The 17,470-nt window shown below is 30.8% G+C and overlaps 1 protein-coding gene and 1 long non-coding RNA gene across 2 annotated transcripts; one reads left to right on the forward strand and one right to left on the reverse strand.

Annotated features, from left to right (window-relative positions):
• Positions 1–6,868: 6,868 nt before the first annotated feature.
• Positions 6,869–7,673, forward strand: LOC102602347 (uncharacterized). Its single transcript, XR_001471821.1, has 2 exons — positions 6,869–7,055; positions 7,321–7,673. It is a non-coding gene; the product is annotated as an uncharacterized lncRNA (long non-coding RNA).
• A 2,840-nt stretch (positions 7,674–10,513) lies between these two features.
• On the reverse strand, positions 10,514–15,842 carry LOC102602685 (ycf49-like protein). The gene is made up of 5 exons (XM_006363653.2): positions 15,466–15,842; positions 14,548–14,626; positions 12,011–12,079; positions 11,042–11,206; positions 10,514–10,955 (listed from the first exon to the last, which is right to left on the reverse strand). Exons 1-4 carry the CDS (start codon positions 15,777–15,779, stop codon positions 11,114–11,116), a joined length of 555 nt encoding a protein of 184 aa, XP_006363715.1. The 5' UTR covers positions 15,780–15,842; the 3' UTR covers positions 10,514–10,955; positions 11,042–11,113.
• Between the last annotated feature and the right edge of the window lie 1,628 nt (positions 15,843–17,470).

The raw sequence follows: 17,470 nt of genomic DNA on the forward strand, positions 1-17,470 counted from the left end.
ACTCTTAACTAGATACATGTACACCTGATGTGTATCCAACATCGTTGCAGTTGATGTGAATCTAATGGTGTATTTTTTTCTCTTAATTAAAGCTTGGCGTAATTCTTCATCTTGATTGAGTCATTCCTATACTTAGATCTATTCTCGACTTGAATGTTGGCGGATGAAGAGTCAGTCCCTACAATGAGAAATTGATGAGTGAAAATGAGCAAATAAAAGTTGTTTTGATTTAGTATAGTATTGTTAATGTGTAGTACCTTTGACGAGAATCATCCGATTTTGGGAATGTTCAACCATTAAAAGTGTCCGAGAAACAACAAAATCAAAAAATATAAAACCTAATTTGTAAAAATTCTATAAAATTGAACTTTAGAACATTATGAACTGTAACTCAGATATAAAATTAAAATACGTGAGAATAATAAAATAATCGAAACAAACCTATATGTATAATGTTGATTTGAACAAGCAAACATATATTGAGAGGATGAAGGAAGAAAGAGGGAAAATATGAATTAAGGAAGAAGGAGGGATGGGCTTACGGAAGAAACGGCATATGTGAAAAAAAGAAGAAGATGATTTGACTTGTTAATGGATATGGACCATTAATTAAGGAGTAGATAATTATTCAACTCCTTATTTAAGGAATTAGTGTATCTGATTAAATTTTTTAAAATATATGATATAAATATTAAAAGTGACCATATATGTAATTATTTTAAACTAGAGGTAAATATAGTATATATGGTAGTGATATATGTGTAGTTATGTAGTTTATCCTTTTTCATACCCTTATCCCAAAATTGTACGTATAAGAAACTTGTAAAGCCAAAAGTACAGAGATTTGCTTGTTTTGTACGGCAAGAGGTTTTGGTATTTGCCTAACTGTTGCCGCACACCGTAAAGTAAGGGCCGCTGATTTTCCATTCAGTACAAAAGTTGATTTGTCTTTGTCACCGTACGATCACACTAAACTGAAATCATAGATATGCTGACAGAACAAAGTTACAATATTTTTTTAAAAGAAATTATGATCCCATAGTGTTTTTCTTTTTAGTTTTGTTATTGTACACGTGTTGGATTAATTAGGAGTGTACACAGTGAAACTCCTCCACAAAGTGATGTCGGAAAGGATAGAGTGCGTGTATTGCTTTAAAAAAAAAGCTTCGATTCAAATAAAGCAAATCAAAGTAACAGTAGAAAGCGAAAACGTTAAACATCATAGCAAAGTAATAATCTAAGCTTTACCAATTGAGATGCTAGTTAGTCTTTACGGTTGGGCCCAAAATTTAACAAAATAGCCAAACTTAGCAGTGACTAAAATTTAACAAAATAACCAAATTAGCAGTTATAGACTAAAATTGGGCTAGTTAAGTGTCAATGCTTCTTGGACTTTTCATTTTGTTGGGCCTAACTTAAACTGCCTTGGTAGAATATCATTCTGTATGGAGAGCTAGAAAACTTGCACAAAAATAAAACAAAATTATAACTCACATAAATTATACTTTCTTGCCACATTTCATTTTTAAATTTTACTAATTATATGCTAAATATATTTTCTGTTATTTTGTTTTACTATAATTTCCTTTTTTTCAAAGTCACATTTTCTTTTTGGCAGTTTACTTTGGAATCCAAATAGACGATTAACTATATATTGTTATTTAAGCAGCCACAAATCTAAGATTTTAATTCAATGGCCGCATATTTCGTTTAAATTATATATTGTTAATTAATTAAGTCAACATATTCAATATATTGGATTTTCAGACAATATTTGATTTTGGTATACTATTTGCTCATATATTGCTTGTTGGTGAATATAGTAGCAAATATCGCTAAAAATGAATAAATAAATATTCAGACTAGGCGTATATATTTAAACTTTTTGAGCAAATTCAATTCTATTACGATTGATGATTAATTGTATTATATATTGTCGCACCATATCTAAAAAAAAACAATTTTAAATAAAAATGGAAATTATAAAGAGAAGAATTGTGTGACACGGAAAGTGCGGTGGGTATAGACGTATATTTATACATGAAAATAGTGCAACTGAACTATAATTCAAAATTCATTATTACTTGTATGGTATATACAAATATAGTAATAATTTACATCTTGAATAGTTATTCTAAATATCAATGTTGACATTATGAAAAAGATATATAATTAGTGGGGAAGTGCCAGTTATATATGATGTTGATAATGAACAAGTAGTAACCAAGTGCGGATGGCAATCGATTGCTCAACACCTATTTAATTTCATGACGTTTACGGAGTTGATTTCTCAGATAACAAGTTACTTAATCAATAGTTATTATAAAAAATAAATCGGCTTTATTAACTCGATGTACTCACATTGACCCACTCAATTAAGACTCATTCAAAATTTGGGTTGATTTGAACTAAATATGTAACCCTGGTAAAAAAAAAAAAGGTTTACTATTAGTTTTTTGGTAATTAAGTAAATTATAAGAAAATGAACAAAGAAATAAAAAATTGGTAAGAGTTGGAAGGATTATGTTATGATCAATTATTTAGCTCATCTTACTCCATTTCGTTTTAGCCCAAATAAATATTAGATAAATTTAGACAATGATTCACTGATTGATTCAATCTATTTTAATCCGTCCAAATCTAGTCTAGATTAACCGTTTACCACTCGTATAGACAGTAGTGCAAAGATTCCCGATTTTGGATCCACCATTTGATTATGCTCCATATTTACAATGCGTGATACAAATTTATCCATTTCGAAATAACTTCAGATACCGTATCTGAAGTTACATATGATTGACATTAAACTTCAATCACATGTATATGCTGAACTTCAACCATATGAAACTTCAGACATTGCATATCACAATTATCTCAAAGTGAATAGAATAAACCGGTTTTTTAAGAATATAAATATATATTAAATAGCGATGTTCAAATACGATATCCTATCAAAATTTTACACTACACCTATTGGTAGAAGGGAGGCTGGGGTGTGTGTCACTAAAATGGACCTCAAAATAACCCTACAATATAAATGCATGGTGTAACATGATTGTGGATACATGTGAAGGCATAGGCCATCATATAATTGGTGTACAAAATTGATCAACTTGGACAGATAGTACTTGAGAATGGAGAAGAACAATATGGAAAAAGTAGCCATGTTAATTTCCTAGTTGACTAGTACAACATATATATATATATATACACATAGAGAGATCTCTATTGATCTATATACAAAAATAAATAAAATTATACAATATAGTCCAATTAGCTCTCATAATATACATAGCCGTATAGTGGTCATGTAGTTGTAGTAGTAAAAGAAAGAATAAGTGAAGGTTTGAGTGGCTTTGTGCTACACTTCAACATAACATTATTTGCTTACATATGCACTTATTCGAGCTGAGGCAGGCATTTGATTTTTTTATTCTTTCGATTTGATTATTATATTTATCTTCAAGTAATTATATAATAGTTCTGAGTACCTTTTATTTTATGAGAATACACTGAAAATTGTACGTTAAGACGAAATTAATTCATACTAGACTATAGACAAATTTAAGATTAATGAAAATTGGAAAAATTGAGCCAACTTATCCATTTCTTTGTGGCCCATACTAAAAAGGGGGGAATAGGATATTTTTGCATTCCATGAATTTAGGCAAATTATAGACTTTACTAAAATATTTTTAAAAATTTCTAGTGCATGTCATTGTTATTAGTACACCATCATATGCATATAGACTCTATAAACCTTATAGTACAAATTTTTGTAATTTTTTTTTGTACAACTTGAAATCATAAGACATTGCCATCAAATATAGATGAGAAAATATTGGTAGAGACCTAATAAGATGGGGTTTCAAAATATAAAATAAAATAAAGGTCCTCAAGATTGAATTTGACTCTTTGATATTTGTGTTCAAACATCTTATAATGAATTATGATAGAGACAAGTTGGAAAATTGTTTTCTTTTTTAGTGTTGAATAAATGACACCTCCAAGGGTCCAAGATAAAAGCAAAACTTTCAAATTATAACAATAGTTTTATTATTTGTCCATTGAAACCCCTAATAAAGTGATATAATAAAGTTTAATAAAGGAAGCTAAGATAGAGGCCCCTAGTGTTGAGATTGACATTTTTAGTTAATCATACTTTGTGACTTATGATTATATGGTTAATTATTAATTATTAATTAAATGCATGCACACGTGTTTAATTATTAGTATTAATCAACTAAGAGACCCTTATTAACTCCTTAATTTTGGCATATACAAAGATTGGATGTACCGTGACAAAATAAATAAGTAATCCAAATCTCTCTTATATTACTTTGTAGGAGCAAAGAGTTCGATCAAAAAATAGATTTATCCAAAAATACAAACAAATTTAATTACAATTAACTAAAAAATTATAATATATATATATATATATATATATATAAAATATGTATATAATATTTATTGATTCAGTAATTAGATAATCGTACTCAAATTATTCATAGTACGTAAATAAATGGCTGTGGTAATAAGGAAAGGTCACAAGTAGTTAAGAATCCAGCAAAGCAAAATACCCCACCATCTGACTATAGCTATGTAACTAATATTAATACTATTACTACTATAATAATTAGTGGCGGATACAGATTTTTCACGAGATAAATTTTGAATTATCTTAATTATTGAATTAACTTCTAATTTTATATTTAGAAGATTCAAAATATCTTTTATATATAATGTAATTTATTACCGAAAGGAGTAAACTTCCTCGCTATATTCTAGATCCGTCACTGTTAGTAGTAATTAGTTATTATTACAGTAATTATTTTTGGTCTGATATTTATTTTCCTGCGCAAGAAAAATTTAGAATAAATCCAAAAAGGGGTACTCAATTACATGGAAGAGTAAAATAGACAGATGAGTATAATATTAAATTGAACTGGCATTAATTAAAAAAATAAAATTGAACTGGCCCTCTTTTTTTAATTTCTCTATCACTTATTACTTTCACATGCCAGGCGTATCATAATAAATTGTGTACTGCACCAATAACTATAGACTATAACTTCATCAACATAATAATTGAAAGTCATCGCAGTGGTTCGATCGAGTATATAAAATTTAGGAGTTTTTATAATAATTTAAATTAATATATAATAATAATAATAATGAAATATTTACGTATTAAGTAATTATTACTCCATACATATATAGAGTTTTGAGCAAAAATGTTCATGATCACGTGAATCCATAGCTTCATACTTATATTAAATATAGATTCAGATAAATTCAATAATTTTTACTCAAATCTTATATAATTATTTAATTATAAATATAATGACTAAGACGGTAAATTCATAATTCACAAATTACAAATTTTAAATTTTAAATCCACACTTTAATTTGGCTAAAAAAAGGCTAAAATAACGTGATCCTTTTGCTACGTACCCAAATAGTGTAGGTACTAAAGAACTAATAGTAGGTGACAGACAGGTGAAATATTAAAGAACTATACATATCTTATTTAATTATGCTGACATATATAAATGTTCTCAACAAGAGACAAAATGTCTATGTTGCTAATCTTTATTGTATGAAAAATAATAAATGTCATTCACTTTTTAATTTGTTTGTCTAGTTTTAATTTGATAATGTGATTTTAAACATGTTATGCAAAAAGTTAAAATTAAAAAAAAAGTCAAAAATAAAAGAGATTTTTTTTTAAACAAAATAAATGTGATATGCTAGTTCGAGTCTCTAAATATAAGTGGAATGGATGAAATTCCTGCACATTTAATTTGCACATTCTTGTATCTACATACTAATTCAAATAAGTTAACGATATGTTGAGTGAGATGAACAAGATTTGTTCACTTCTAACTTAACATATGAAGTCTGAACTAGTTACAAGAGTAAAGAAACTTTAAATAACTTAAGAACACTTTTCCTTTAAATAGATCATATATGATGCGTATCTAAATTAATCGGACTAATAAATTTTGAATATCAGATAATAACATTTTAAATTACCTCAGGTTGGACCAAGAGTAATGTGCATTCATAAGCATGGATATGTAGGTGAATAGTGAATAAGTAATAGGAATAGTAGGTGAACATTGGTATATTTACATGGGAAAAAAAACATTGGTATATATATTTCTCAATTAACCTGAACATGACAAATACAGAAATTTCTTTGATGAGAAATTATATATTGTCCATAGATGCTCTTCATAAATCATACATAACTATCGGATTAACTTATACGTATATTGATTAATTTCATATAAATATCTTTTACTTCATACTTGTATAGATCGATATCAAGTAATTTTATATAAATCACATACTTAAAAGTTAAAACTATTCGATTTCATTTTATTGACCACTAAATCACCTCGGAGTTATTAATAAGTAAGAGAAACATATCCCTCTTCTAAGGCTTTTTCTTCATGGAAATAGATGGGTTGCTGCTATTTGTAATCATTAGTACCCTAGTCATCATTACTATACTTGAAAAATTATATTATTAGCCCTTACTCTCTCTCTCCTTTTTTTCCTTTCCCTAATTAGTTACTCCCGTCGTTTCAATTTATGTGACATAATTTAATTTAATAAAAATTTAATCAAGAATAAAAGGCTTTTGAAACTTATAATTTAAAATAATTCAAAAATATTTATTAAATATAAATCATTTCAATTAACGTAATAAGCAATTTAAAGTTAAAAATATATTATTATTATTATTAAAAAATTGAATCAGAGTACGAAAAATAGGCAGGGCACCACATGGGGAAATAATGCTTATTACACATATTGAAAACTACAATTCCACCTATTTATAGGATCTCACCACCCTTCATATTACTTCCACTTCAAATTTCTATCATATACCAAATTTCACCAATATTTCTCTCTTCTTCACAAGAAAACAAAATGTGTATAAGTTCAACAGAATGGAGTAATAATTCATCACGTCCTCTTTATTTTTCTATGCAGAAAAAACAAAGACCAAAGATCTCTCGAGTTCAACTTCATAGGCTTGCAAGGTAAATACAAATTTTATAGTACAAAACAATCGTCACATTTAAAAGCTTAAATTATAAGAGGAAGTATATGTTTTTCTTAATTAGGACTAGTAGTTAATTATATCATATCTCAGCTCCCTCAATATGAACCTAATTCGTTTGGTCGTCACATTGAGATTCGAATATGAAATCTCTTGTTTGTTCAGACATCATGTTAAAGTACTATATAATCTCTTGTATATTCTGATACCATGTTAAAGTATATTTTATTATTGTTTTTTTGCAGGAGGAAAAGAAGTGAGGGAAAAGAAACTAAGGTGGATATGGAAATGAGAAATTTGAAGCTTTATATGGAAAATATGAGTATTTTACAGGAAAATGAGAAATTGAGAAAGAAAGCAAGTCTTTTACATGAAGAAAATATTGCTTTGATGACTGAATTTCAAAAGAAATTTTCTAAGTTTGATAGAGTCTCTACCAAAGAGACCCCCCATCTACCCACTACTAAATTGACAAAATAACTGTTTTATTATATTAATTATTATGAGAAAAAAAGTGTGGATGCAAAATAATATATTTAATTTTGTATGTGTACATGTCTTATTCAAGCTATAATGCTACTTGTGTTATTTTCATAAATTACTTCATTTTACATTGTTATAAGGGCTAATTTGGTCCTTTATCAGTAAATTTTAATTTCAATCCTTGTCTTATCTGATTAAGCATATTAAATCTATAATTTGTGAATATTCATGAATAGATATTGATGTGTTATGTCAATATAGTTTTAAAAATAATTCAAATTTAACATATTTTCCATATGAAGAGACGAAAAAAATACACAGTTTAATTAATTGAATATTAAATATATTTGACTTATATCAAAATTTATGCCTTATTTGTTTTGTGGTCGACTAATTTGGATTCACGTTAGAGATAAAGACATTTTCTATTAAAAACGACTCCATACCCAAGGCTCGAACCGCAATAAAAAGAATGCTTGGTCCTCTTGATTTGGATGTACTTTGTTGTGCTGTTTCCATGGAAAAAGTAACTACTCCCTCCGTTTCACAAAGAATGACCTGGTTTGACTTGGCACGAAGTTTAAGTAAATAAAGAAGACTTTTGAATCTTGTGATCCTAAATTAAAGTTATGTCAAATGTACAAAATTGCCCTTAATCTTGTGGTCTTAAACATGCCACGTGGAAAGCAAAAGTAAAATGTTACCAAAAAAGGAAAGAGGTCATTCTTTTTTAAACGGACTAAAAAGGAAAGGAGGTCATCTTTTGTGAAACGGAGGGAGTATTATTTTTTCTCCTTTTCAATAGTACATCAAATCCAAGTAGCAGCAGATGAATATGTGAAACTTCTAAATCTGACAAACTTTATAATATAGCTAGCATGTGTGTTTGGTCCTTTAGATGCTAAAAAAAAAAAGAATTAGGATAAACTTTTTCATCTCAAATGTTTTTGGGAAGTAACAAAAATGAAGTGTTGGTAGGGTTTAAACCTTAATTAATTATTAATTAGTGGAAATTGAATTGCAATTTGTGGATATATTCATAGACATTATAGGGAATTTGGAAACAATGTTGATGTTGAAGTCTTATTTAGACATTTTCCCGATATATAGGCGAGAGATGTGAGCACTATGAATAAGCAACGTCTCAAATTAAAAAGGAAAAATGAAAGAAAGTCAACATATTCGTGAAATAATGGCCAATATTGCTAACTATCTTAATTAGTTGTTGCTTTTTTGCTGACTAGTTTAGTTGTTGCTCATTCACAATACTAATTTAAATGCGTATATGTTACAACTCAAGCTCATTGTACATATTATAGGCTTTGAGTTTTGGCCATTACAAATTTGTCTTTACGCGTCTTAAAAACATGCGTATTATTCATTATAAAATTCTTTAATTATTATCTCTCACATTTTGATGTGAAATTCGCGAAAGGTGTCATGTACACCTCATCTTCAGAAGCTTGTCAACTAAAAGTCTGTCAGTTATGCCAAATCCACCTTTTATCGGGGATGTCACAACTAGTCATGTGGATGCTAATTTACTCATTTGAGTACATAAAAAGATGGGGAAGAAATGCTCTAACAAGCAAAGTAATTAACAGTAAAAATAGGAGATTAGTCTTGGTTTAGACCCCATAAAAATGTACTTTAGGATAATGTATTATTACATAATTCCAAACAAAAACAACCTTTTTTTCTTTTTCCCAAGAAAGGGAGTTGTTTGAAGGTTCTCAACACGTGAGGGGTTTTAACTAAAATCATAAGAAAGATAAAAACACTTTTTCAAAAGTCTAGGCTGTTGGCTCGAGACTGTCTCTTCTCTATGGCAACATTAGGTTTATTTAATTTAAGTAATCCTTCCTTTAATTTACTACAAAACTCCACTTTTATGAAAGATATCAAAAATAATAATTTATCAATGTCTGTTTCAAACCCGAATAAGGGAGGATGAGTGTCAAGGATCAATCGAAAACAAACTCTCTATACCATAAGGGGAGGGGGATGATTGCGTACATCTTAGCCCCTATACTCTACTCGTAGGGTTACACTAATTTGTGAAGCATGAAGAGCAAAAAGAAGGAAAAGACCGTTTATAGAAAATGATTTAAGTTATATGCATCAAAAGATAGGCTTACGTTAAGATTCTACTCATGAGCGTAATAGTATTATTGTCTGGCCATGAGATCGAACAGATACTACAGTTGGCCATAGCCTGTGTGGAAGGGCTCTCGCTCAACAGGTCAAAAGGCTTTTTCTTTTTATTATCCTACACTGCCAGTGTAATGTAACAAATTATAACATCTTATCATATAAATATACCTGACTATATGAAAATTTCTTACACTATCAGTAGGCAAAACTTAAACTTTATAGAAAATTAGTAATATTATGGTGTTTAACATCAATTTTTTGGGTGCTAAGGGATGTAACAAGTAGTCAAACTTGTTAGTGTGTATTTAGAGAGGTAACACTTGCCTCTAAAAAGTTATGTACAAGGTCAACAAAATGGCCTGTGAAATCATAATAGCATTTGAAATAACTCAATTAACTTTGGCCCTCAAGGTATTATTAAAGGTACAGACACTTCCCTATGCATTGACCTAAACTTGTGCTTAGGATTCTATCTTACATAAAAGCTTTCTATATAAAAATCCCAACCATTTTAATATTCACCTCTACTCTAAAAGAATGCAAGGTTTAAGACCAGTTGCCTCCACAACATAGGGACACATATATTGTGAATTTGTAAATTAGTGGGTAACAACAACTACACCTCAGTCCCAAACTGATGGAAGTCGGCTATATGAATTGTCACTTCTACGTGCGAAGTGCCATATACATGTAAAATGGGATAGATACAGAGGATTCATACAGCCAAACCGTATTAATTTGTGAGTGAGGTATAGTTGATTGATAGTCTTGCAATGCCATACACTCGAGGATCGAGGCCAATAACAGAGACAAATGACAAATCACTATGCTGTTGTATTCATACAACCAAACTGCAGAGAGGTTGCAGTTTGCCATAAAGAAGGTAATATGAGAAAATAATACAGTACATAAAGAAGAAGAGTGTTGAAGATTCCAGATATGATATTTGACAACAACAGTTCCTAGAAAGTCAATAATTGCCACCTTAAGATGTCTAAAAGGAGTTGTTTAAAGTATGTACATCAATGCAACTAGAAAGGCTAAAGTCAAGAAAGTTTCTTGACAAACTCACCAGTCACCAAAAAGGCAGAATAATTGTCTTCCGGGGACAGCTCTATCCACACTGGCTTTCTTGCTAAAAGCTTTTAACTTCCTACCATGGAATAGACACTGTCTTATTCTACATACTTTGTATCAACTATGTACGATGTGTTACAGTGTTCGTCATATAATGTTTCGTCTTCTGCAAAATCAATTAGCATTTTCAATGAACAAAGTTTCTGTTTAATGCAAACATCAGGAAAGACTGCAAGAAATCAAATGAAGTACCATGTAGATAAGGAAACCGGACGAGTGATGAAATTTGAGGAGGTAAACCAAACTCAAAGATCAATAATTCCTTTATTGCTCCTGTGATCTGTATATACGGAATGCAGCGATGCACATTGTTGCATTACCAAGAACTGTCAAAGCTGCTTGTAGAGCCACTAATACCTGAAACTCATGCATCAAATGCATGTCAATTAAAATCATAAAACAAGATAAGAATTGTGTAAGAATACTGGGAAATCTTTCAAATGGGAAAAAATGAATATAAACAAGGACAAGCTGCATGTGTATTGCCTTATGGTTTGAACAATCAGCTCTTGTAAATATACCGAAGTCGGGTTAAATTATGAAAAGAAGAATTATATTCTCCTATTCCATCAAATGAGTGAAAGTGGGAGGCCAAATCAACAAAATCTTGGAAGCATTAAGCCGTGGCTTCCATTTGTTTTTTTCCCCAAACAGTTACTTTCAGATTAGTTGGTGGTTAGTTTTCAAGTTTATCACCTTTCGTATTACATCAATTGTCAAAGGTGTGTGTAACCAATAGTCTAAATTCAGGTTCACTTAAAAGATGTCCCTATACGAGGACAGGATGAGTTAAGGCTAAAGCAAACAAATAGAAACAAAGAGCTGGAAAGTAGTTTTTATAATAGAGAAATCCGTCTGGGGCCAAATCTTAGGACCAACCGCATCCTTCCAAGCTCAAGGACAATCGGTTTGCCCCTCTATCCTTCTCCACTTAAATATGAGGCTTAGTCCTGTGACCTAAGTCACAAGTCCCTCAACCTTTGTCACTTGAACTAAGTCCTGGGGGATGTAGTAGTTATGAGAGGTTATCATTGAATTTCTGGAAAGTATTGGTAGTTGATAATATATTATTTTTGTTTTTATTTTTAACCTCATAATATTCATGGCATATGGTAGAAATTCTTACCTTAAAGGAAATACTATAAGAATTGATCTACTTACCTCAAGGGACTCGGAGTTGTAAAAGAAATGCCATGTGCAGGCACAAAATGCTCCACCTAGCAGGGGCACCTAGATCAAAAAGTAGTACACATAAGCTGCTAAAGAACCAATAAGATGGTGCAAAAAGGAAGGTAATATATGATCAGGGAAAACACTGGGAAAAAGAAGAGAAACCAATACCAATAGCATGTGGTAACCTTTTAACCAAGACTCCGAAACCTCCAGAGCCTAGATATCATTTCATTTCTCCCAAAAGAGGAAATGGGATAAGAGTGTTATATCGTGTGACCACCTCATCTAAAAGCTTAAACTCTTAAACTATTAGAGAAGGGGATATGGGATGTATTGTTTCCAGAGCACTTCCCCATTAGCTTAAACAACAGCAGTTACATGTCAATTATGACGATTAAGGAAATTCACCGTAAAGGAGCCAAACTTCTTTTTGCTCACTGATGTAATTCCAGCATCCACTGGATGCGAACTTAATGAAACTTCTACTTTACCTGATAAAAAAAAGTCAGTTATGACTGTTAATTCCTTTAAAGTTTTAGAGTACAAACATGGAGCTGTTGGAAGCACCAGGAGGATCACAAGTAATTATCATTTCCCATCAGACATACTTTAGGAATTTAAAATGAGCCATCCATCCCTTAGTGCATCAAACTTCTCTATAGTTATATTTCTCTTATTTTATTCAAATTTTTTATTAGATACATGGAAAAGTAAGTAATCACAAGGTGGATCTAAAATTTGAATTCGGTTCCTTTATCGACCTCAAGGTGATAGTAACTGGGTTCATAGCTCCGTCACTATGTTAGTTTCAAGAATCTCACCTAATTGACACTTTTCCATGACATATAACATGATTGATTGCGAGGTTACCTTACTTGCATCTCATTAAATAACTGTAAGGACTTCATTTTTTTTAAAGACTGGTCTACAATACATCGGTTACCTAGTTACTTTAAAGAAAGCTCTAATTTTTTCAAAAGGAACTGACATGCATCAAGACAGTTTCAGGTTCGATAACCACTTAACCATGTCCCCTGCTTGGAATATTTTTAATTTCCAATGGACTCTGTATATGTTCATCACCTATTACCACAGTTGATTTCAACAGCGATTTAGATGAATGTTCCAAAATTTCACAAAAAGAAAGGATGAAAGAGGCCAACTCCCACTCTCCCAGGTCACTGACTGTCCAGTTATCTGGCTCATCAGAAAGTGTTCCTACTCGACAAATGTCACGTTAAACAACATGGCTAAGCAAGTTCAAGAAAGTAGTTCTTCACAAAAAGAATAGAAGTTAAGAAGTGGAAAGAGAGGGTTAATTTCCTTCTTTCACTAGAGTATGACCAAGCATATCCAGCCTGAAGTTGAAAGAGAAGCTTAATTTCCTGTTTTCGCTAGAATATGATTGAGCACATTCAACCTTTAACTTAGGATGGAAATCTGGCTGCTCGATCTAGTTTGAGAGTTAACCATATTGTTAAGATACAAACACTTAGTATAACCTAATTTGTCGGTTCAAAGCATACTACTCATCAAAAGACAAATATACTAATCATTAAAATATAGAAAATATGTGACACTAAAACTTTCTTGTAGCAACAATTTCACTACAGAAGAGCTTTTATATCCAGAGACTTAACTAGCTGCTCAAATAACACACAATGGCCTCGCCTAGTCCCTTCAATAATGTTTAAATCTATAGGGAAATAGTAATAGTATTTGTGTTTTGACAAACATACATGAAGTTTCAGTAAGTATGGAGCAAAAACTGTGAGCATCTCAAATGCCACCCCTTCTTCTGACTCACCTAGTCCCTTCAATTATGTTTAAATCTATAGGGAAATAGTAATAGTATTTGTGTTTTGACAAACATACATGAAGTTTCAGTAAGTATGGAGCAAAAACTGTGAGCATCTCAAATGCCACCCCTTCTTCTGACTCACCTAGTCCCTTCAATTATGTTTAAATCTATAGGGAAATAGTAATAGTATTTGTGTTTTGACAAACATACATGAAGTTTCAGTAAGTATGGAGCAAAAAATGTGAGCATCTCAAATGCCACCCCTTCCTCTGACTCTTTCTTCAACTCAATAAACCCCAAATTATTCCCTATACCGTCAAAGAGCCACCTCTCTTAACCTACATATCTGTACTATGGCTTTATAAATTATAGTTATGTATAAGTGTATATACTGAGACAAACACATGAATATCAATGAATACATGCATGCCATTGACAATTTTAACAATAACCCACAAATAGTCTTAGCAACCAAATTTCATACTACTAGCACATTTAGGGGGAGAAGTAACATAAATTGGAGAAAAGCCAGGAACTTTGCGGGTGAGAATTGAACCTGTGATTCTTTTTGTTACAATACCTTGGCCTAACCTTTTGTGGTGCCCTCATTGGCCAATTAATGGTACATACGGAACATTTTAGAGTAAAAAGCACAAAACTTAACTGAAGTTACGAGTTACGACTAAATGCATGTTATTGAATCAACATGCACCACATTACTCACCATGCCCCAAGAGAGTCCCTTCCAAGAATCATTTCCAGACTTCTCCGCATATTGCCAAACCAGAGCCATTGCAGTAACCCTATTAAACAAAGTATTAGAAGTCATTTCATTAAGCACAAAAAACATACTCCCTTGTCCTAATTTATTTTGCACTATTTTTCTTTTCTGTCGGTTCTAACTTGTACGGGTGCGTCTGGTTCAGAGGAGAACATGTTTTCCAATTTTTACATGTTTAGTTGGTCAAAATTTTTGGAAAATGTTTCTCTAGGAAAATACGTTCTTGAACTTCGGTAGAACTAGAAGTAGGAAAAACAAGTTCTATGAGTAGCATTCGACACGGATGGTCTCCTCCCCACTCTCCAATAATGGCAAAGTTAGGACTTTTGTTAAGAATGTTCCAAATTGAATATGTACATGTATAAAAGATAATATTTGACTAATTTTCCGGCAATGTGACCACCCTTTGGTATACCTAGCTCCATCCATGCCCTCCAACACACTTCACCCTCGCCTCCACCTCCCCACCCCCACCCCTATAGTGTTTGGCTGTTTGCCTTAGATTATATATGAACTTTTTTAAAATGTAATATTTTTCTGCTTACATACCAAAGTCCAAACACCAGAAAATAAGCAAGAAAACTGTCAGATATCAAACACACCTAAGGGGTCATTTGGTACAAGGGATAAGGGATAATCAGCATTTTGTTAGGGGTATTTAGTCCCGAACTTATTTATTCCAACATTCATACTACAATGACGGGATAAGTTATCACATATATACCCAATCCATGGAATAACTTTGTCTATCCATCCCCATACCAAAAAAAACCTAAAGTTGCAATCTTTCTGCTACTCATGCAAAATAAATTGAAAAACAAACTAGAACTTAGAAACAATGGTGTATTGCAGAGTAAATACCATTCAACAACACTGGAAACATGAATAGCCCAAGTGGGTAAGGAGAGAGCATTAGAGGGTTCATTAAACTGTAAAGAAGAACCCATTATAGCTATTTCAGAAGCAGATGCTGTAGCAGGTCCCACCATGAATGTGGCCAAAGCAATTCCAGTGACCCCCAAAACTGTAGCTGCATTTTTCAAGTTCTGAGATGAGCTGCATTCAATGGGGGCAGAAAATTGGGACCTTTGCTTTGCAAAATGGAGAAATTGGGTTCTGTTTGTTTGGGGTAAAAGGGGCAATTTTGGGATAGAAATTAGTGTAGAAACTGCCATAGCTGGTTGTTGGAGTTACAAGTGAAGAAGAACTGAAGATGGTATAGATAAGTCATAAATCAAAGAAATTGTTAATTTATTTGATAGTGTTATTCTTTGAATTCAAATATTTAGCACCATGGTGGTGCGGACAAAATTGTTTCTCTCTTAATTAAACACGTTTCGACTCTATAAATAATTGTTAATGATTCTCCTAGTTTTTAAGTAAGTCCGATGCGAGCGAATTCAAAATAGTCAAGCACCAAAAGAAAAAATCAAATATTTAAGTATTTGGGAATTATTAGAAAACATGAATATCTATTATAGCAATTTTTAATTTTGTAAACATTATTTAGTGAAATTAAGGCATTCATGTATGAAATTGACATGAATTGAACAACTTATAAGTACAATCAACTTAAGCTGATTTTCCACAGATTTTTTCAGTATTCAATATACCAACAAATTCAGAAATATCATCAATCTTTATCAAAGGAGAAAAAAACAAAAATAATCTTTTCTATTTGTGGTGTTTCAAATACTCAAGTACTAGATATTTAAGAAACTTTAGTTTCTTAGATTTAAGTTTTAAAAAAATAGTTTCCACATTAGAGTTCAAATTGGGATGGTGAATTCAGATATTTTAGAATTATCATTAAGATTATAATTTTTAAATTAATTTATCCTATCTAAGAGGTGAAGTAAAATAATGCATAATTTAATAAGATAAAATGAGATATTTAGAATTAAGTAAATACATTTATACCTTTAATTAAATAAAAATTCAATCTTAAATTTTATGACTGATATTCCACCTTTATCTTATGAATCAAACAATATAAAAATCCATTTAATCCAAGGCTTTCAATATCAATAGTCTCCTCATGTTTTCCTTGGGTTGGTTTGCCAATTAAGAGAGAGAAAAGGAAATACAAATACAAATATAAATAGACAACTAATTTTGTTGTCATTTATTCTCTTTGTGTTTTCTTACACAATAATAATTTAAAGTGTGTTTGTTATTGCCAGATTATTCCCTTCCAAACATATTCCTTTCCATAATTATCGCCAATAATTCATCCACCTTTTTTATGTCAAGTATCATTAAATTGAAAAATAAGAATAATAATTCACTCTTTTTTAATTGTACTCCTTATCTTTCATAGCCTTAAAAATATAAAAAGATTCTTAAATCTTAACTAGTTTTGAATTAATATATAAAAATATTTGAGTTTTATGATCTAGACAACTAATTAAGATTTTGAATTTAATACTTTACTAAATATAATGTCGTTTTTATATTAATAAATGAAAAAAGTTAAACAAAAATTAAAATACATAGTAAGATCGACTAAATTAAAAGGGTTAATCTAGTCTAAAGTTATAAAATAACCATTTACTTAATCGGGAAAAAAGCTTTTATTAGAATGTCTAGATTACCCCTCCCCCCTATTTTCAAAGTAACATAACAGTACTTTATTACTCTATAATTAATTAATTAATTAATGTATACTTATTAGTGTTACGGAAAATATATTTGATAAGATTACTAATCTTATCAAATTACCTAATTATTCCGCGCTTGTTTAAGCCGTATGCTTTTCTGTCACACTGGCCCACCAAAATTCAGCTCTTTATACGTGTCAACTTCTCATTCGACCTTATAAGATATTAGGCACAATTTCCAGTAAACTTCACGTTTATCCAGTTAC

Source organism: Solanum tuberosum, unplaced genomic scaffold (genome assembly GCF_000226075.1).
Source record: "Solanum tuberosum cultivar DM 1-3 516 R44 unplaced genomic scaffold, SolTub_3.0 scf00445, whole genome shotgun sequence".
Lineage (NCBI taxonomy): Eukaryota > Viridiplantae > Streptophyta > Magnoliopsida > Solanales > Solanaceae > Solanum > Solanum tuberosum.

What these genes read in the sequence shown, in the direction of transcription:
- LOC102602685 (XM_006363653.2), bottom strand. Translation starts at nt 15,779, where the DNA reads ATGGCAGTTTCTACACTAATTTCTATCCCAAAATTGCCCCTTTTACCC. An exon ending in GTTTCCAGTGTTGTTGAATG is followed by an intron (nt 14,627 to 15,465) that starts GTATTTACTCTG and finishes TTTGTTTAATAG; the next exon opens with GGTTACTGCAATGGCTCTGG. An exon ending in AGGGACTCTCTTGGGGCATG is followed by an intron (nt 12,080 to 14,547) that starts GTGAGTAATGTG and finishes TTTTTGATCTAG; the next exon opens with GTGCCCCTGCTAGGTGGAGC.